The sequence below is a fragment of the Caretta caretta genome, chromosome 2, assembly GCF_965140235.1.
Source record: "Caretta caretta isolate rCarCar2 chromosome 2, rCarCar1.hap1, whole genome shotgun sequence".
In the NCBI taxonomy this organism is placed as follows: domain Eukaryota; kingdom Metazoa; phylum Chordata; order Testudines; family Cheloniidae; genus Caretta; species Caretta caretta.
In genome coordinates this window covers 97,601,779-97,618,864 of record NC_134207.1, presented here as the reverse complement: position 1 = coordinate 97,618,864, position 17,086 = coordinate 97,601,779, and the positions used below count along the sequence as shown (strand labels likewise).

The 17,086-nt window shown below is 40.2% G+C and overlaps 1 protein-coding gene across 3 annotated transcripts in view; it reads right to left on the bottom strand.

Annotated features, from left to right (window-relative positions):
* DOK6 (docking protein 6) overlaps positions 1-17,086 on the bottom strand; it is a 453,595-nt gene that overhangs the window by 120,611 nt on the left and 315,898 nt on the right. For all 3 annotated transcript variants that reach the window (XM_048840154.2, XM_048840153.2, XM_048840155.2), the window contains one exon: positions 7,482-7,620. In XM_048840154.2, coding sequence (XP_048696111.1) covers positions 7,482-7,620 — 139 coding nt within the window. The remainder of the gene's footprint in view (positions 1-7,481; positions 7,621-17,086) is intronic.

Genomic DNA, 17,086 nt, shown 5'->3' with positions numbered 1-17,086 from the left:
GCCTACAGCTGGCAGGGACCTGCCAGTGGGCGGAATCTCATCACAGACTGTGAAATAGCACACTACCAGCTGTTCAGTGTTTGGGTACATCAGACAGGAGAGATAGGTTCACTTTTTCAAAAGCTCTCTGGAGTTGAACTGGACAATTTTTTCATGAGATGATAATAATAATAATATAAAAATGTTGAACTTCCATGTCAACTTTAATCTTCAGTTCTCAAAGAGTTTTTGAAACAATAACTAAATGAGCCTCACAACACCTTGGAGGAGTGGATAAAGAGATACTGGAATGCAGGCACCTACATATAGACTAATGATCATAGATTTCAAGACCAGAAGGGACCATTGTGATCATCTAGTATGACCTCCTGTATAACACAGGCCATAGAACATCCTCAGAATTATTCCTAGAGCATATCTTTTAGAAAAACAAAAATATTTATTGTTAGGATATAGATATTTAGGCCTGTCTGTAAAGGCCTATACGCTAAGAATTTAGGTGTATTCTTATCACTTGACTAGTTATAGAGGTATAAAAGAAAGAATCAAAATCACTGTCTGCTGGTGTAAGGGCCTTCTCTTACTGTGACAGTTTGAGGGCCTGTTCTTAGGCTAAGGCCTTTGGCTAAGGAGCAGAGGCAGCCATAAGCTGGGAAGTAAATGGTCACATCCTCACATTCCAAACTAGTCACATTGAAATAAGGTGCTATTGGGCTGTTAGGAATACAATCCTGATAATGCCTATCGCTTCCAGAGAAAGGGAAGTGCCTAGAAGATGTAAAAAGAAACTTAGTTTGATAGCATCCTGTCTGGCAAGAACTCACTTATCAATAGCTGGGATGTGAAATCCTCATTTCTTTGTTGTTCTATCACTGTAGTCCCCATTTCCCTATTGTTTGTCTGTATAATCTCTGTCTGGGTCTGTGATTGTTTCTGTCTGCTGTATAATTAATTTTGCTGGGTGTAAACTAATTAAGGTGGTGGGATATAATTGGTTAAATAATCATGTTACAATATGTTAGGATTGGTTAGTTAAATTTCAGTAAAATGATTGGTTAAGGTATAGCTAAGCAGAACTCAAGTCTTCCTATATAGTCTGCAGTCAATCAGGAAGTGGGTGGGTGTATGTGTGGGGGAAATGGGAACAGGGGTGGAGAAATTGGAATCATGTTTAGCTAAGGGCAGGAATGGGAACAGGGACACAAGTAAGGCTCTGTGGTGTCAGAGCTGGGAAGGGGGACACTAAGGAAGGAAACTGGAATCATGTTTGCTGGAAGTTCACCCCAATAAACATCGAATTGTTTGCACCTTTGGACTTCAGGTATTGTTGCTTTCTGTTCATGCGAGAAGGACCTGGGAAGTAAGTGGGTGAAGGAATAAGCCCCCTAACATTAATTATGATGATGAGGTGAGATGCACCAGCTGATTATAAAAGTGCACAGCAACAATATATAATTTTTTAGGACAGGAAATGAAGAAGAATATTGTATCAAATTGGAACTGTGGGAAAAATTTGGAAGCAGTTGGACTGTTGTCCAGGACATCACATTCAATACCTATGCTCTTACACAAAGTGAAACAAGACCATTAACGACTACAAGTGTTAGGACCTTGGTTCTTTATCATATCTGAAAAATGGTAGAACAATATCCCCTTGGGTATCAAAATTTGAGTAGAGTACCATGGTTTCCTTCGTCAACACGTTTACTGTTCTCCTTGCCTAAATGACACAGTTTAAATTTATATGACTTTGAGATAGAAGTAGATTCATAGATTCCAAGGCTAGAAGGGACCATTGTGATCACCTAGTTTGACCTCCTGCATAACACAGCCACAGAACTTCCCCAAAATAATTCTTGGAGTATAACTTACAGAAACATAGATAGGAGAAGAGTGAAAGAGAGCCGTATAGACACCGTTAGTTGTAAGAGGTTAATCTTTTGTAAAATGTCTCATATCAGAAGAAGAAAGAGTCACCCTCTGAAATTTCATCACTTTCTCATCCACTGTGCTAGTGAATCACCTTCCTATAATTCCTGTACACTTACTAAAATTGTACTTGTTGTGCAAATATATAAAATTCTGTTTTCCAAATACTTTGTTTCTAGTGTTATTGACGTACGACTGACATCAGCTGTTTTCATCTTATTCAAACCTTATATTAAAAATGTTAAATTACAGTTCTTTTGAGAAGACGTAAATGAAGTTTTACTGCCACCTCTTGAAAAAGCAATTTTTAGGGCTATTAAATTACACATCTCTGTCCTCAGCCAATCATAACAGAGTCATTCACTCACAAACAGAACAATAAAACTTACCCTATGCATTCAAAAAGATCAAAGTGCATTGCAACCCATAATTCCCCATTCTACACATCCAAACACGAGACTGGTTGTGTGTGCCTTTACGTTGGTGTAAATCAGGAGTAACTCCAATGAAGTCAGTGGTGTTATACCAGTGTAAAGCGGGGGTAGGTTTGAGAAGAATCAGGCCTAAGAGTCCCACTTGAAAGACTTGTGCGAAATTTTTACTGGTGCATAGAGATTAGACACATAAGGATCATTAGGAACAACTGCGTTCACATGCTTTGATAATCTCTGAATTTCTTTTATAATTACCAGTAGAACTGGCAATAGTTGTCATCCTTATTGATTGTAAAAAGAGAGATGCAAAGGATTGAATGGGCATAGAGAGTGAAATATTCTCTCATCCCTAGAGACGAGGTCTACAGCTAAAACTTTTGCCAATATAGTAATGTTGGTTAAGGTGTGATTGTCGTTTTACAATATTTTTATACTGACCAAAGCCTTAGGATAGATGCAGTTATACCAGCAAAAAAGTGCTTTTGTCAGTGCAGTTTATTTTGTTTGGGGAACCGGTATAAGCTATACCACCCAAAGCACCCCTTTGCCAGTATACCCTGTGTCTATACTAGGAGGCTTTACCTGTGTAGCAGTATGGTGAAACTTGCACTAGTGCTGTTGCTTTTCTTTTGATACACAGAGGATTTCAATCATTCTCTCAACATTTACAAGCACCAGATGTACCAAAAATAGTAAGAGACAAATATTAAAACAAAAAGTACCCTGGAAGCCAATAACATCTTTTCATCTTGCACAAATAGTTACACGTACAACTTACTAATGATAAAACCAAAGATAGAAATAAGCTAATATAGATAACATAATGGCACAAAAAAGCCTTCAATAGAAACCAGTCATTGTTTTATTTAATTTTAAATGTTATTAAACAATAAACACATTATTTTAAATATTTTTGTGAAAATAAAACACCAGCAAAACATAATACTCAGAAATACAGTGATTCTGTCACTCTATTTTTGTCAAAAAGCAAAAAAGAAAAGAAAAGAAAAGAAAAGTTTTGCAACACTAGAAAACAGCTTTTATGTTCTGTCAGTAAGGTACTTCCAACATCAAGCACAATTGTCCAGTGCCCTGTACCCTGTGGAGTCATTTAGACCTGTTCAAAGGGAGTGTAAAATGCTGCTGCGGGGATCTGGTAATATTTCATAGTCACTTTGCAGAAAGTGCATGACAGTGTAAAATTTGGCATGTCTGTTTTTTCTTGGCATTAACTTTGGGGAAAACACGATCCATGCCTCCCATGGCTGGGTAAGTTTCTGACTGCAGCAGAAGCAGTGTGGTCAATTGAGCAGGGTGCCTTAACTCTTGTTCCAGGAGGTCTCCCAATGCCACAGCGTGGAGGGGAATTTGGCAAGGCACCAAGTGTATGTGTCTGTGACTACATGTATCTACTTGCCATTCTTTTCCATCGTGGTGATGGAAGGGTATACGAGACACCAGAGCAATTGCATCCCTGATACTGCAGTGGCTGCTATGGAGAAGCTTTGCTGCCATTTCATGCCTTTTGGAGGGTATTGGGAAGGATTCATTTTTTTTCCCATCCATTGCAACCCACAGAATTTTCCAGCACACAACACCGTTAGTGTTACTGTTCAGCAGTAGGTTTCTTAGCAGAGAAATTAGTTTATTGCTTATTATACTGAGATAAAATAAGGCTTTTTGTTTCCATAATTCCCCAAATGTTGAGTAAGTTTTGCTACTAGCTATTAGCAATACCCTTATTTGACAGACCTCTTGCAGGAAAAATTAATCTTGCCTTTTCTTTATTGACAGAATTTGGTATTCTATGAATGTTAAAGTAACCCACTTTGCTTTTAGTTCTCATAATGGAGTATATAATCTATATACCTCACCAGGGTTGCTATGGTTAAAGCTTCGCAATCATTTCCTTTATAAATTCCATTAATCTTTTACAGTATTGGATTATAACAATTTTAATCTGAAGGAATTTAAACATAGCATTAGAGCATTAAGTATTAAAAATGCTACAATGTTCAGGATGTAGCGTACAAAAAAATCAAAGCTATTACAGACAGTCCCTTCTTTCATTCATTCATTACTGAGACTGGAAGGAAGGAGTATGGATGGAATTAGCCTCACATCTTTAATTTCCTGGTTTATATAATAATGTACATATTATTAAACTTCAGTTTTTGTGTTTTGTTTCCTTCACTTTCAGTTTCATAAAAATTAAATGCAAAATCCCTATCTAATACAATATTAATTGCACACAGTTCAAGATAAAAAGAATCAGAAAAAAAGGAAAAGTTAACTAGTAAAGGCTATGGGAACAAGACCAAAGTGGGAACTTGAAGGCAGAATTTAAAATACATTTTTGGCCTCTTAATCCTAGATTTAAAACATATTTTTGTTTGCTTTCTTGCACTATACATTCACAACTTGTCTGCTAAGAACAAAGGGGCCATCTGGAGCAATGGTAGGATTACAATATTGGAGATGTGATGCAATGCAATCTAACTAAAGGGAAAACTATTTTTGTTAAAGATTTCATGCCTCTTCAGTTACAGTCTGATGGAGCTTCTCATATATATGAGACCTCCAGTAAATGCTCCAGTAAAATCAGGTAACACTGGACTTACTGAGTATTAATATACATCAACAAACTTTCAGGCCTTTTTTATAAACCGTAAAGCAGTAAAACAGTTCACAAGGCTATTTTGCCCCCTTTGGAGGTCACCATCAAGTTTACATCCCAGAGACACAAGTATAAAGGACATTGGGTGGATATTTCTCAGTCTGCTCTAAGAATTTAATGTTATTCGCCATATGGTCAGAAGCACCATAAGAGATGTTTTTAAAACAGTCATCTAATGGCAGAGCCAAAACAATTTCAGTAAACAGTAAAGCTGCTGGAGAGCAGGTGGGAAGTCCTGAAAAATAAGTCCCATGAATAAATAAGTAAATAAAGCAAACTGTAGCTATTCTCATTGAAATGCCCCCAAAACAGTAGACATACAGGGTTCAATTCCTCCTGCATCAAAGTTCCATTTTGCTTTGGGGGGTGGCTATCAAGCAGCCAGTTATGACTCCTTGATTCCATGCCCCCCGGAGGAGTCTGGGGGCCATTGGTGTAGTCACAGACCATAACCACTTACTATAGGGTCTTGAACTGGAACACAGAGTAGAGGGTGAGCCTTGGTTGCACTAGCAAATACTGCAGAGTGGTACTGCTTGGGGTAGTGAACTAGAAGACTGCCAGGGTCACGGAGGCAGGTGTGAGGACTACCTGACACTGTTTGAGCAGAAAGACTTTGAAGGACACTTCCCCCACCCCCAAAGGGGAATCAAAGTGTGATCTGGTCAGAGGCCAGAGTCATGATGCAGCCATGCTGTGACTCTGTGAGCAGGAGGAGAGCTGCAGATTGTAGAAAGAAGAAAGGGGGTGGTGAACTGGGCAGAGCTAATCTCCAGGATTGCCCAAAGAGGCTGCCATCCAGTGGTGAGCACAGAGTCCTATGACACCATCTCTAATATTCAATCACTTCTGTAAAAAAGCTGCTTTATTATGTACCTAATTAGGGGTACCACCCACCTGGGTTTTATCTGGACAGTCTGGTTTTTGCCTTCTGTGTCCAGGTGCCATTTAGGTAATGGTCCCCAAATTGTGGGGCAGGGGGGCATGGTGGGACTGTTGGGGGGGCACAGAGGGTCCAGGCCAGCCCCCATGGGGGGCAGGGAGGTAGTGCCACCCCTTGCCCCAGCTCTGCTCCCACCCCAGCCATGGCGCCGGCTCCCAGCATGCGACTGGCCTCATCCACAGCCTCAGCGTGGCTCCACACCTGGATGGGAGCCCGGCTGCCGACCCCCACCACAGCCTGGCTGTGGCTCTGCTCTGGCCAGGACTGAGGCTGTGGGCAGGGTGGGGCCGGGAGTGGAGCCGCACCAGGCTGTGGGCCTGGATGTCGACCCACACTGTGGCCTGGTTGCGGCTCCGCCCCTGACAGCGGATCGGTCCACAGACTCTGTCCCCTTACCCCTGTGTGTGTGCCCCTGCCCAGCAGTACCCAGCTCTGGGGGTGGGGCAGGAGGTGGCAGGGACACGGATAAGGGGGCAGCGTGGCCCTCAAAAGTTTGGGAACCGTTGCATTTAGGGTTGCCAGGTGCCTGGTTTTCATCCAGAAAGTCCGATCTAAAAAGGGAACCTGGCAGTGTCTGATCAGATGTACTGACCACAAACCTGGTTAAAGCGGGGTGGGAGGAAGGCGCCAGGTCATTAACCCACATTAGTCCCTGCTCAACTGGGGCCACCTCCTATCTGCAGGGAGGCTCCTTGTCTGGCTGCAGCAGCTCCCGTCCCAGTTCCAGAGCAGAGGGAGTCCAGCTGGGTAGGGGGAGGGAGGTGGAGATGATCCAGCAAGCAATGGGGGCTGGGAAGAGGCAGAGCAGAGGGTAGGGCCTGAGGGGTCTTATTACCACAATTAGAAAGGTGGCAATGCTATAACCAATAGAACTAAGATATTCTGTAGAGTAGTAAGTGTTTTGGGCAACTGGAACATCACTAAACACAGTTCCATTTGCTCTTTGCCGTTTTTGGCTTGGACCTTCTGCTTGTCTTCAACTTCATTTTAACCTTGATTTTGAACTCTCTTCTTCTCACCTTTCCTATATCAGTAAATCTTCCTGTCTCCAGTTCTACAATATTTTTTATTTAGATTCCTGCCCATAAATCCTTAGCCATCATTTCTCACTGTAAGTGTTGCAATTCCCTTCTCTCTGGCTTCCCCGGATCTCTGCTCTCCAAATTCCAATATGTGTAGTGTGCTGCTGCATGCTTTGTCACACATACAAAGAAGGAGGTAGGACTATGCAAACCATCATCCCAAAATTCCAGGATGTAGTTGAAAATTACCTTCTGTTTCTTTTTTCATGCACTCTTTGAATTTGCTCCATCCAGCCTGATGGATTATTTCTTTATTTTGTGTATTATCATCTTTAAAAAAAAATCAAAGTTGTTGGGACCGTTTTTTTTTTAAATCACACAGTTATGGCATAACTAGCTGGAGCTGTACTCTGCAATCATCATAACCCTTCACTTCACCAATGGAAGTTTTTAAAATACGGGAGGTAAGATCTTACCCGTGCCTTTTGCTGCATCTCCATCATTAGTCTTTCATGTTGCTCAGCTATTGCCAGTGTTGCAGAATGGACTTTCTGATAGATCATCTCTCCTTCCCTTGTCTGAAAGGTGAACAGTCCTTCTCCTGTGTCACACATCCTGGGATAAGATTTAGGGAGTGGGAGGAATGAAAAAAAAGTGAGTACTTGTTTTATAACAGTTAAAAATTAATGCGCTGACCTCTATAATTCATGTGCTCACCCTGCTGTTGGAAATGACTTCTCAATTTTCATAGGTAAATTTGTGGCATTTTGAACCTCTGCATGGTTACTTCTACTAGCAAAGAAATGTATTCTGAGAGATATGTGTGTGCAGAACTTTGTGAATGTAGCCTTTCGATTCAATTTTAGTCATCCAGCCAAAATAATCTGAACTGAATGAGAGGAGTCTTTATAATAAAATAAGAAACCTTTAGTAATGCAGTCAACTATTTATGGCTTTGTTTCAGATGCCTGTACTGGTGACTAGGTAATTAAATTTAAGTCCCTTAACCACTTCATTACTGCCAAATGTACAAGGTACATCGTGCCTCACTGTGCTGATATTTTAACAGAACATTGGCACTTCAAAAATGCCATTGTGGTCTATCACTGGAAAGAGGTTGTATTGAGAGCGAGCATTAAAGGGATTAAGAGATAATATTCATACTGTTGGAGTACATTTCCATTAGGCAGTTTCTACAACTCATCTGATGATTACAGAAGCCAGTCAGTATGAATACATTCCGTACTACGAACTTTATTTGTATTATACAAGTAGATTAAAATAATGCAAATTACAATATAAATAAAAATAATCTTTTCTTCCTTTGTGAAAAGTAAGTACTCTCAGGACTTTCCCACGACAATATATGGAGGAAGAAGAGAGGTAGATAAGATGAATAACTGAACTGGGAAAGATTTTTAAATGTGAATAAACCTTCAAGGGCAGGCAGTTAAAGTGAATATTGGTTCAAGAGGAAGAACTTTGTGAAGGAGACATTTAGGGCCCCAGTTTCCAAAACGACACCCTGCAATATTGCGTGTGGCCCCATAAAATCTACATTTATGCATGTAAATGGAATTTGCTCAGATAATTTGAATAGTCAGCCTACTAAGTGGTTTGGGCATGCAAAAATCAGCACACAAATAATTGTGTGTGCAATTTTAGAGGCTGAGTTGAAATCGGTTTATTAATTTGGTTCAGTATTAACAATCAAGAGTTTTAGTATGATTTGACATAGGAAAATATTTGATTTCCTGGGCCATTAGTAAACACAATTTTTCAACTGCTCAATAATTTCTGTTAAATTTACAAGACAAAGATTTTGAAAAGTGACTAGTGATTTTGGTGTGTCTCCGTTTTTTGATGACCCACTTGAGATACCTTTAAGGGGCCTAATTTTTCATAAAGGGGCCTAATTTTTCACCCACCTTCTGAATCTCAGCTGCCTTTTCCAGTGCTTCACATCTAGCAATGAAAAATCACTAGTCACTTTTTAAAATCTTGGCCTTTTAAAAGTTCCTACAGTTTTATTTATTTATGTTTCTTATAAAAATCTTAAAAGTTGCTTTTACATTAATACAAAAAAATTCTAATTCTACATAATGAGCTTACTTACCCTGCTTTAATAAACACCCATGAATAAATCCCCCTCCCAGACTACGCATATAGATCAAAGCTGGTCAAAATTTTTCAAAATTCAAAAGGTCAAGGAATTTTGTGTCAAAATTTGACGAAAAAGGATTCAAATTATATGAAAGTTACACTGTTTTTTATGACTAACTTTAATGTAACTTTCATATAATTTTTATCCTTTTTTGTCAAAATTTTGACACAAATTGAAATTTTGAATTTTGAAAAATTTTGACCAGCTTTAATATTAGTAATACTTCCTGCAGTCCTTAATCTTATTCCTGTACTGGATTATTGTATTCAATATTTATGAAGAGGCTTAAACTGTTCAGATGATATCAAGACTGATCTTAACATAAAACATCAGGTGAGCATCAGGCATAATTCAGCAGTTTTTCCTGGAAGGTGTACAAGAACAGTCAAGATCAATCTCCAAAAATTGTTTCAAGGGATTGGGGGTGGGCGGGGGGAGAGGGGAGGAGAAGTGTGGAGAAAATATTTTTGGTGCAAATATTTGCTAACAGTCAATAGAGATGTGCAGTTGAATAGAAAAAAGAAAATAAAGAATCACACTCTTTAGAAAATCCAATCTCACTATAATATACTGTATCACCACACTTTCAAAACAAAAACCAACTAACCAAACGAGATTCAATCTGTTTCAATAAGGAGCAGTAGAGGGTTATTAGCAAGCTTGGCATTAATTCAATTTGAAGGTAAAAATAAAAATATTTGTATTAAATTCCACCTGAGACAGAAGTCTTTCTGGAAACATTGAAAATATTTTATGTATTTAGCCACAGGTCTCCAAGAAGCTTCTGGTACAAACGAAATGTCTCAAGAGATTTGAGGCATTAAAGCAACATTTTGGTTACCTTAGGGCATCATATAGCTGACATTCAGCTCCTGTGTAAAGAGATCTTAATAAAATTCAAACAGCGTGAAATGGAAAGTCTGGAAAAAATTATGAGTTTCACAAACTGAAACAAACCACTATCTCTTTGCTGGTTTCAGAGGAGGAAAAAAATCAACAGGGATCACAACAAGAAAACAACAAACAGGGTTTGATTAAGATTCAAGAGTTAAGCTACTTATTTTAACAAAGCAAAGCATAATCACCAGCCAGAGCCGATACAATCAAAATCTACTATCAAACTAAAAAATAGGAAACAATGAAGCTGGCCCATGCGGTGGTATGGCAGCTCTTCTTGCTGGTGAAGCCTAACATGGAGGTTGTGTCTTCCGGTTGGAACCAGAAAGCACAGTGTGCTATATTATGCCAACATGAGGGAAGCTATTTATGGCAGCCTTCCAATAAATGTACTGTGTTTCCCTAGCTCAAGACTCACTATACACGCAACTGCTCAAAAGGTGTGAGAGGGGAATAATGGGCATCACCCTTTAAGGTGCTGAGTGGGCTTAACTCCATTTGAAGTCAATGGGAGTTGAAGGCAAGCAGCACTAGAGCTGGTCCAAAATTTTTTGGCAAAACTTTTTTTCTGTTGAAAATTACCATTGTGTTCAAACCAAAACAAATGAGGCAATGTAGGGATTTGAACCGGAGTCTCCCACATGCCAGATGATCACCCTAACCATTGGGACATTGGCTACAGGCGCACTAATTTTTTCACAAAAATTTTGAAAGGTCTTGGTTTTGTTCCACATCAGAACAAAACCAAATTTCAAATATTTTTGCAAAATGGAATTGTTTTCCAGCCAGCACTACTCAACACCATGCAGGGCTGACCCTTATGAAAGGAAAATGGTCTCTGGAAAGACTCAGTGGGACAAAGCTCTCTTGCTTCCATGTAGGCTTATCATAGACAATTACTCTCTCAAGGAGGTGAGTCCATTCCATGGATAGTATAGAGCAGAGTCTTTTTGCTCAGCTGTCTGGAATATTATGATACAGAAAGGTAACCCTAATTATTTATATTGTTTCCCTCAGATGACAAGTGGTTAGACTAGAAATAAGAGTCCAAGAACAATGAAATGTATATTGGCACACTGTGGGCTAGATTCACCCCAGCTGGCACAGAGAGATGCAAATTTAACCAGAGAAACCAGCTAAAGCCTGAGGTGTGGGATTGATTCTTAGAGGTGGAGGTGGGGAGAAGGAGGGAGGACAGGTGTTTTTACCATTGTTGGTCTACTCCAGGAACTATGCTGGGAAAGGGCAGCTTTACTTTCTTCCAGGAGCTCCATAGTAACCTTGCCAGCAGACTGCCAAGCATACATAGAATCAGTACATCTCTAACTGCTCTGCTTATTGTCTGGCTATGCCAAAAGAAGGACAGGAGACATCTGACATGGGTTTAATCAGGCTGCAACTTTATTATTAGATGTCTGGGACTAACCAGCAGATAAAAGTGTACAGTTCAGGTAACCCCCTGTTTATTCCATAATTACCCAGGGGGATTTTACAGCTCCCCCTCTTTTCCTCTCCAGCAAATCCATTGCTGGGACCTTACCATCCACCCCCACCCCATAGGAGGGTTAAGGTGGGCTATAAGAATTGGGGGTTGGCTCCCTGCCATGCCAATCATAGGAGTCCCCAACCACCCCCTCTTTCGTTCCTTTAATGAACACCTCTTTTTAAGTCCTTTTCCAAGTCATTTATCCGGTCATTGTATACCTTTCCTATGGAGTACCTACGTGGGACATCTGCCCTACATTTAAATAATGAATTGCGACATATGGTCTACCGCCCGTCATGCCATGCATGAACAGAACCCACCTGAACCTGCTGTGGGGAAGGCGAAGAAAACCCCAACTGCACCCAAGCCAATATGGTGGTAAGGGCAAAATTCCTTCCCAGCCCCCCCAAACAAGGGACGGCTAGCATAATGCCCACAGTAGGTGTTAACCAAACCTGGTATTTTACCATCTAAAAGGGGAGGGAGGGTAGGTGCTGCTTCAGGTCTGGTCTGTGTAAGATGGGAGGCTTCATGCGCAGATCCACCACTTTTAAATCCTGCATTCCCAGGGGATAAGTCAGTGACCACGCTAGGGTGACCAGAGGTCCCGATTTTATAGGGACACTCCCAATATTTGGGGCTTTTTCTTATATAGGTGCCTATTATCCCTCACCCCCGTCCCAATTTTTCACACTTGCTATCTGTTCACCCTAGAGCACGCAGACCCTTTTTGCAGCAGTTTTCACCCCCCTACTCCTCTCCTCTCCTCTCCCCCTCCCCACCAGCCATAAAGCACTGTTCCCTTCTTTTGGCCAGCCAGCCAAACACCCCCCCGCTTAAAGGTGCAGGGAAGTCACACACACACACACACACCAGCCAGCACTGAGTACGATACAATGCTCTGTATAGCCCTTTTTATCCCCCAGTATTCTGTCCTCCACTTCCCTGTTGCACTGGTCCACTACAGCTGTGTCACTTTTCAGACTGCCAGGCCTTTACAACGAAACTTCCTCCTCCCCACCACAAGCTGCGCATCTTGGTTTACACTGGCAGAAGACAGCACAAATGGAGGTGAATTGAGAGCTACGTTACAATTTGCTAAAAAGCAAAGATTCTTTTTCACATTCAGGTCTGATGAATGCTGTTTAGCTGCGATCAAGGGAAAATTTGGAGGTCTGCAGATAAATCTCATTTTGACAACTAGTTTCTCTCTAAACCTAAAGTGAATGCTTACACCCTTTCCAGTGTTAAGACAGAGCAGGAACTCCAAACCAGACAATCACATTCTTATGTCCTAAAACCCCAGTGGTATTCTGTACAGTTTTTAAAATTTATTATTATACAAGTTGATGAAATTCTTAAGAGTATATCTTTTGTGCACTGCAGCTCTAGGCAATTAACAGTTGTGTTCAACTAACAGTTGAATTCTTATTTTGTCATTTAGCTACACTCACATTTTGTTCCTTTGTAGAGTTGTGTCAGGAGACAAATACTATCATGAAACACATTATGGTGGGTATGAGCATAGCTTTTATGTGCACGCACAGAACAAATATGCAAAGAGAAAGAGGGGAAGAGAATAAAAATGTTCATACTATGTCAGACTAATGGTCCATCTAACCTAGTACTCTGTCTTCTGACAGTGGCCAGTGCAAGATGCTTCAGAGGGAATCAACAAAACAGGACAATTATTGAGTCGTCCTATCCCAGCATCTGGCAGTAAGGATTATAGGTTAAAGCCAGAAGTGGACAAAAATTTTCAAATGAAAAAAAATTTAATTGGAAAAATAGCCTTTCAAAATAGACTTTAATGCCAGAAGAGACCATCATGATCATCTAGTCTGACCTCCTGCACATTGCAGGTCACAGAACCTCATCCACTCACTCCTGTAATAGACCCTTCTCCTCTGGCTGAGTTATTGAAGTCCTCAAATCATGATTTAAAGACTTCATAGTTAACACTATGAACCTGCAAGTGACCCGTGCCCCATGCTGCATAGGAAGACACTTTTTACCCAAAATTTCTGACACTACCAACATTTTTCATTTCCTGTAAAATGTTTATCATTTTTTGTTTAAATTCGGTACAGAAGAACCTTAGAGTTACAAACACCAGAGTTATGAACTGACCACTCAACCACACACCTCATCTGGAACCAGAAGTACACAGGCAGCAGCACAGACTAAAGGAAAAAAAATCAAATACAGTACAGTGCTGTGTTAAATGTAAACTACTAAAAAAAATGGGAAAGCAGCATTTTTCACCTGCATATTAAAGTTTCAAAGCTGTATTAAGTCAATGTTCAGTTGTAAACTTTTGAAAGAACAACCATAACATTTTGTTCAGAGTTATGAACATTTCAGAGGTAAGAACAACCTCAATTCCCAAGGTGTTCATAACTCTGTGGTTCTACTGTAAATAAAAAATGTTGATCACCATTTTGATTTAAAAAAATCAAATATTTTGGATAAAAGGTCAATTTCAAAATCCAATGATACTAAAAAACTTTCAAAAATATTGTCATTTTCATGATTTTTGAAGTGTTGATTGGCTTTAGTTATGCACAGAACTAAGATTGGACTTCTTTTCCTGCCTCTGCCACAGATTTGCTCTTCGACCTTGAATAAGTCACTCTGGCCTAAACTATCACAACTGTTTTCTGATTTTGGGTGCCTCAATTTATTTATTGGAAAGGGGCGTTATAAAGGGGAAGTTATTTGTATTATTACAGAATGGTACAGATGGATGAATAGTCAAACATCGACCGAAAGACTTATGGTATGATCTGATGCAACATACAATATAAAGCTATGTATAAAATATGAAGCTATGTATGAGGACATCAGAGTTGTTTATACTTTATTCTCTAGTGAACAATCAATATCAGTTTGCAGATTTTTAATTTATCATGTTACAGTATGAATAAGACAGGAGCTACAGGAAATACCTCAGTTATTAGCATGTAGTTCTGTTCATTGACTCTGTTAGATTAATTGTTGGCAAACTGTGGCACAGTGAACACCATTTTAAAGCTAATTTTCCAGAACAGTAGCAAATGTTTCTATTAGCCCAGTAAATGAACAACAAAATATTCATCTGCTTTCATATTTGATATGTGCAGCCATACATCATACTAAACTGGGGATTCAATATGCAGTGCCATAGTTGCAGATGCCCACTATTATCTACAGAATACTTAACTTCAGGGTGACAGTGGGCTGGTACGGGTCGGTACGGCACACCAGTAAAATGCCGGTACCGGCCTGTACGCAGCCCACATTAAAGTACTGCCACAGCAGTGCTCTAATGACGCTGGCCCTTTTGCCTCCCCTGGGCCACTGAAGGGGAGGGCAAAAGGGGAAGCTGCCTCAAGGCCAGCGATTTAAAAGGGCCCGGGGCTTCTGGTCGCCGCCGCCCCTGCTACTGCGGCAGCGGCCGGAGCCCTGAACTCTTTAATCGCTGCTGGAGCCACAGGCAGCGGGGGCCAGGCAGTGTGGATGGGCTGGCTCAGGGATACTGACCCCACCAGCCCTGCCCCTTCAGCCTGAGGCTCCGCCCCTTCTGGGGGCCGGTACCCCCCCCATACCAGTAAGAATTTAATATTAAATTCACCCCTGATTAACGTACCACTTTGGGCCTGATTCAAAACCTGTTGAAGTCAGTGGGAAGATTCCCACTGGTGTCAGACCAGATCCTTAAGAAAGAAGGAGAAATTAACTTTCCACAAAATAGCAACCTTGGAAGTCATTTCATTTTGAAATGTTGTCACAGCATTAGCTCACCAATTAGCCTTAATGTAGGGTCACTACTAGAAGCTCCGGTTGCATGGATAAGAAAGACATCTAAGATGACAGCACAGAATAAATTGGAAGTAGATCAATTATGAAAATTACCGTGACTTACTCATATGTTCCAAATACTTGCTTTAGTCTGAATTTGTTTGCATCATTTCTAAAATTAACTTTTTTTTAATTGATGCAAACATCAAACCCTCAAACCAGACACTATAGGACTACTGTTGAGAAAGCTAATGATAACGTAAATAATGCATGGACTTGATGCTACCATTTACAAATGGCATTTCTCTCCCTAAGAGAGCTTGATTCTTTCAAGTCATGGTTGAGACTTCCCCTCATGTTTTTAAACATATCTATAAATAAGATCCTAATAAGAGAGGCACAAAACAAAAGCAAGCAAAACAGATTGTAGGTATTATTTTTCATTCGGTTATCTAAACATTTATTTAATTAAAAGATTTACCCTTTTATTAGGTTAAGGAGCACAGTACATTTTCAGAGAGTAGTGAAGAATGCTGAAATACTGCCACTGATTTTAATAGGAGTTGTCCACCTAAAACTTTTTAGAATGTTTGCAGATTTAGGGGCAAGGGAGCTGATTTTCAGAAGTGCTGAACGCCCAAAAAATTAAATGAAAATAATTGGAGCTGTGGATGGTCAGTGACTCTGAATATCAGCATGCGAGTCTTAAGTAACACTACATTAAGCAATGGAAATCAATGACAAGAATGGACTGCATTTATAGAGAGAGACTGTTGTAATTTAAGGTTTCAGAGGAACAGCCGTGTTAGTCTGTATTCGCAAAAAGAAAAGGAGGACTTGTGGCACCTTAGAGACTAACCAATTTATTTGAGCATGAGCTTTCGTGAGCTACAGCTCACTTCATCAAGCTCATGCTCAAATAAATTGGTTAGTCTCTAAGGTGCCACAAGTCCTCCTTTTCTTGTTGTAATTTAATTTCCTATTTTAGTGGGATCACTGGGAGGGTGTCTGTCTGTATCTGTGTTAGTTAAACTTCTGAATCCTGCAGTTGCTTCACACAGATAGTTGTAGAATAGGAAATGTGATGGGTAAGGAAGTGATCCAGGATCTATTTAAGTTAATGGTAAATCTCCCATTGATTTCAGTGGTGCACAATCAGGCATGAGAAAAGAGAAGTGTATAATATTGAATAGCCAAATGAGTTAAACAAATATTTAGGCAATTATTACAGTGCAGGACTAGGACTATCTATAGCAGTGGTGGGCAACCTGTGGCCCATTTGTTTACATTTGCACGGCTGTCCGCAGCTCACAGTGGCCACGGTTCACTGTTCCTGGCCAATGTGAGCTGCGTGAAGATATTACCTCACCCACCTCGTGTCTCTCATCAGAAATAAAGGTAATTCTGACAAAGTATGTTTGTTCTTTGTGCACAAATGCAACACATGGCATACCCTCCTCAGGGGTGATCTATTTCCAAGAGGCATGGTTGGCTTTTATATCTAACTAGTCTAATATAATGTGGTTTTCATCTTTTTTCAGGCAAGATGTCTAAGCCAAGGATCTCAAAAGTGACTAGAGAATTTGAGTACCTCGGTGTTTGAATGTTAACTTGGAATACTCTAAAAGGGTCTGATTTTCAATGTGGTGCTCCTCACTTTAAAAAAGTGAGGAGCACCATTCTGAAAATCAGTCCCCTTTAAGGAGTTTCAACTTGAGCACTCAAAAAATGAGGCAACCAGAATCACTACTCAT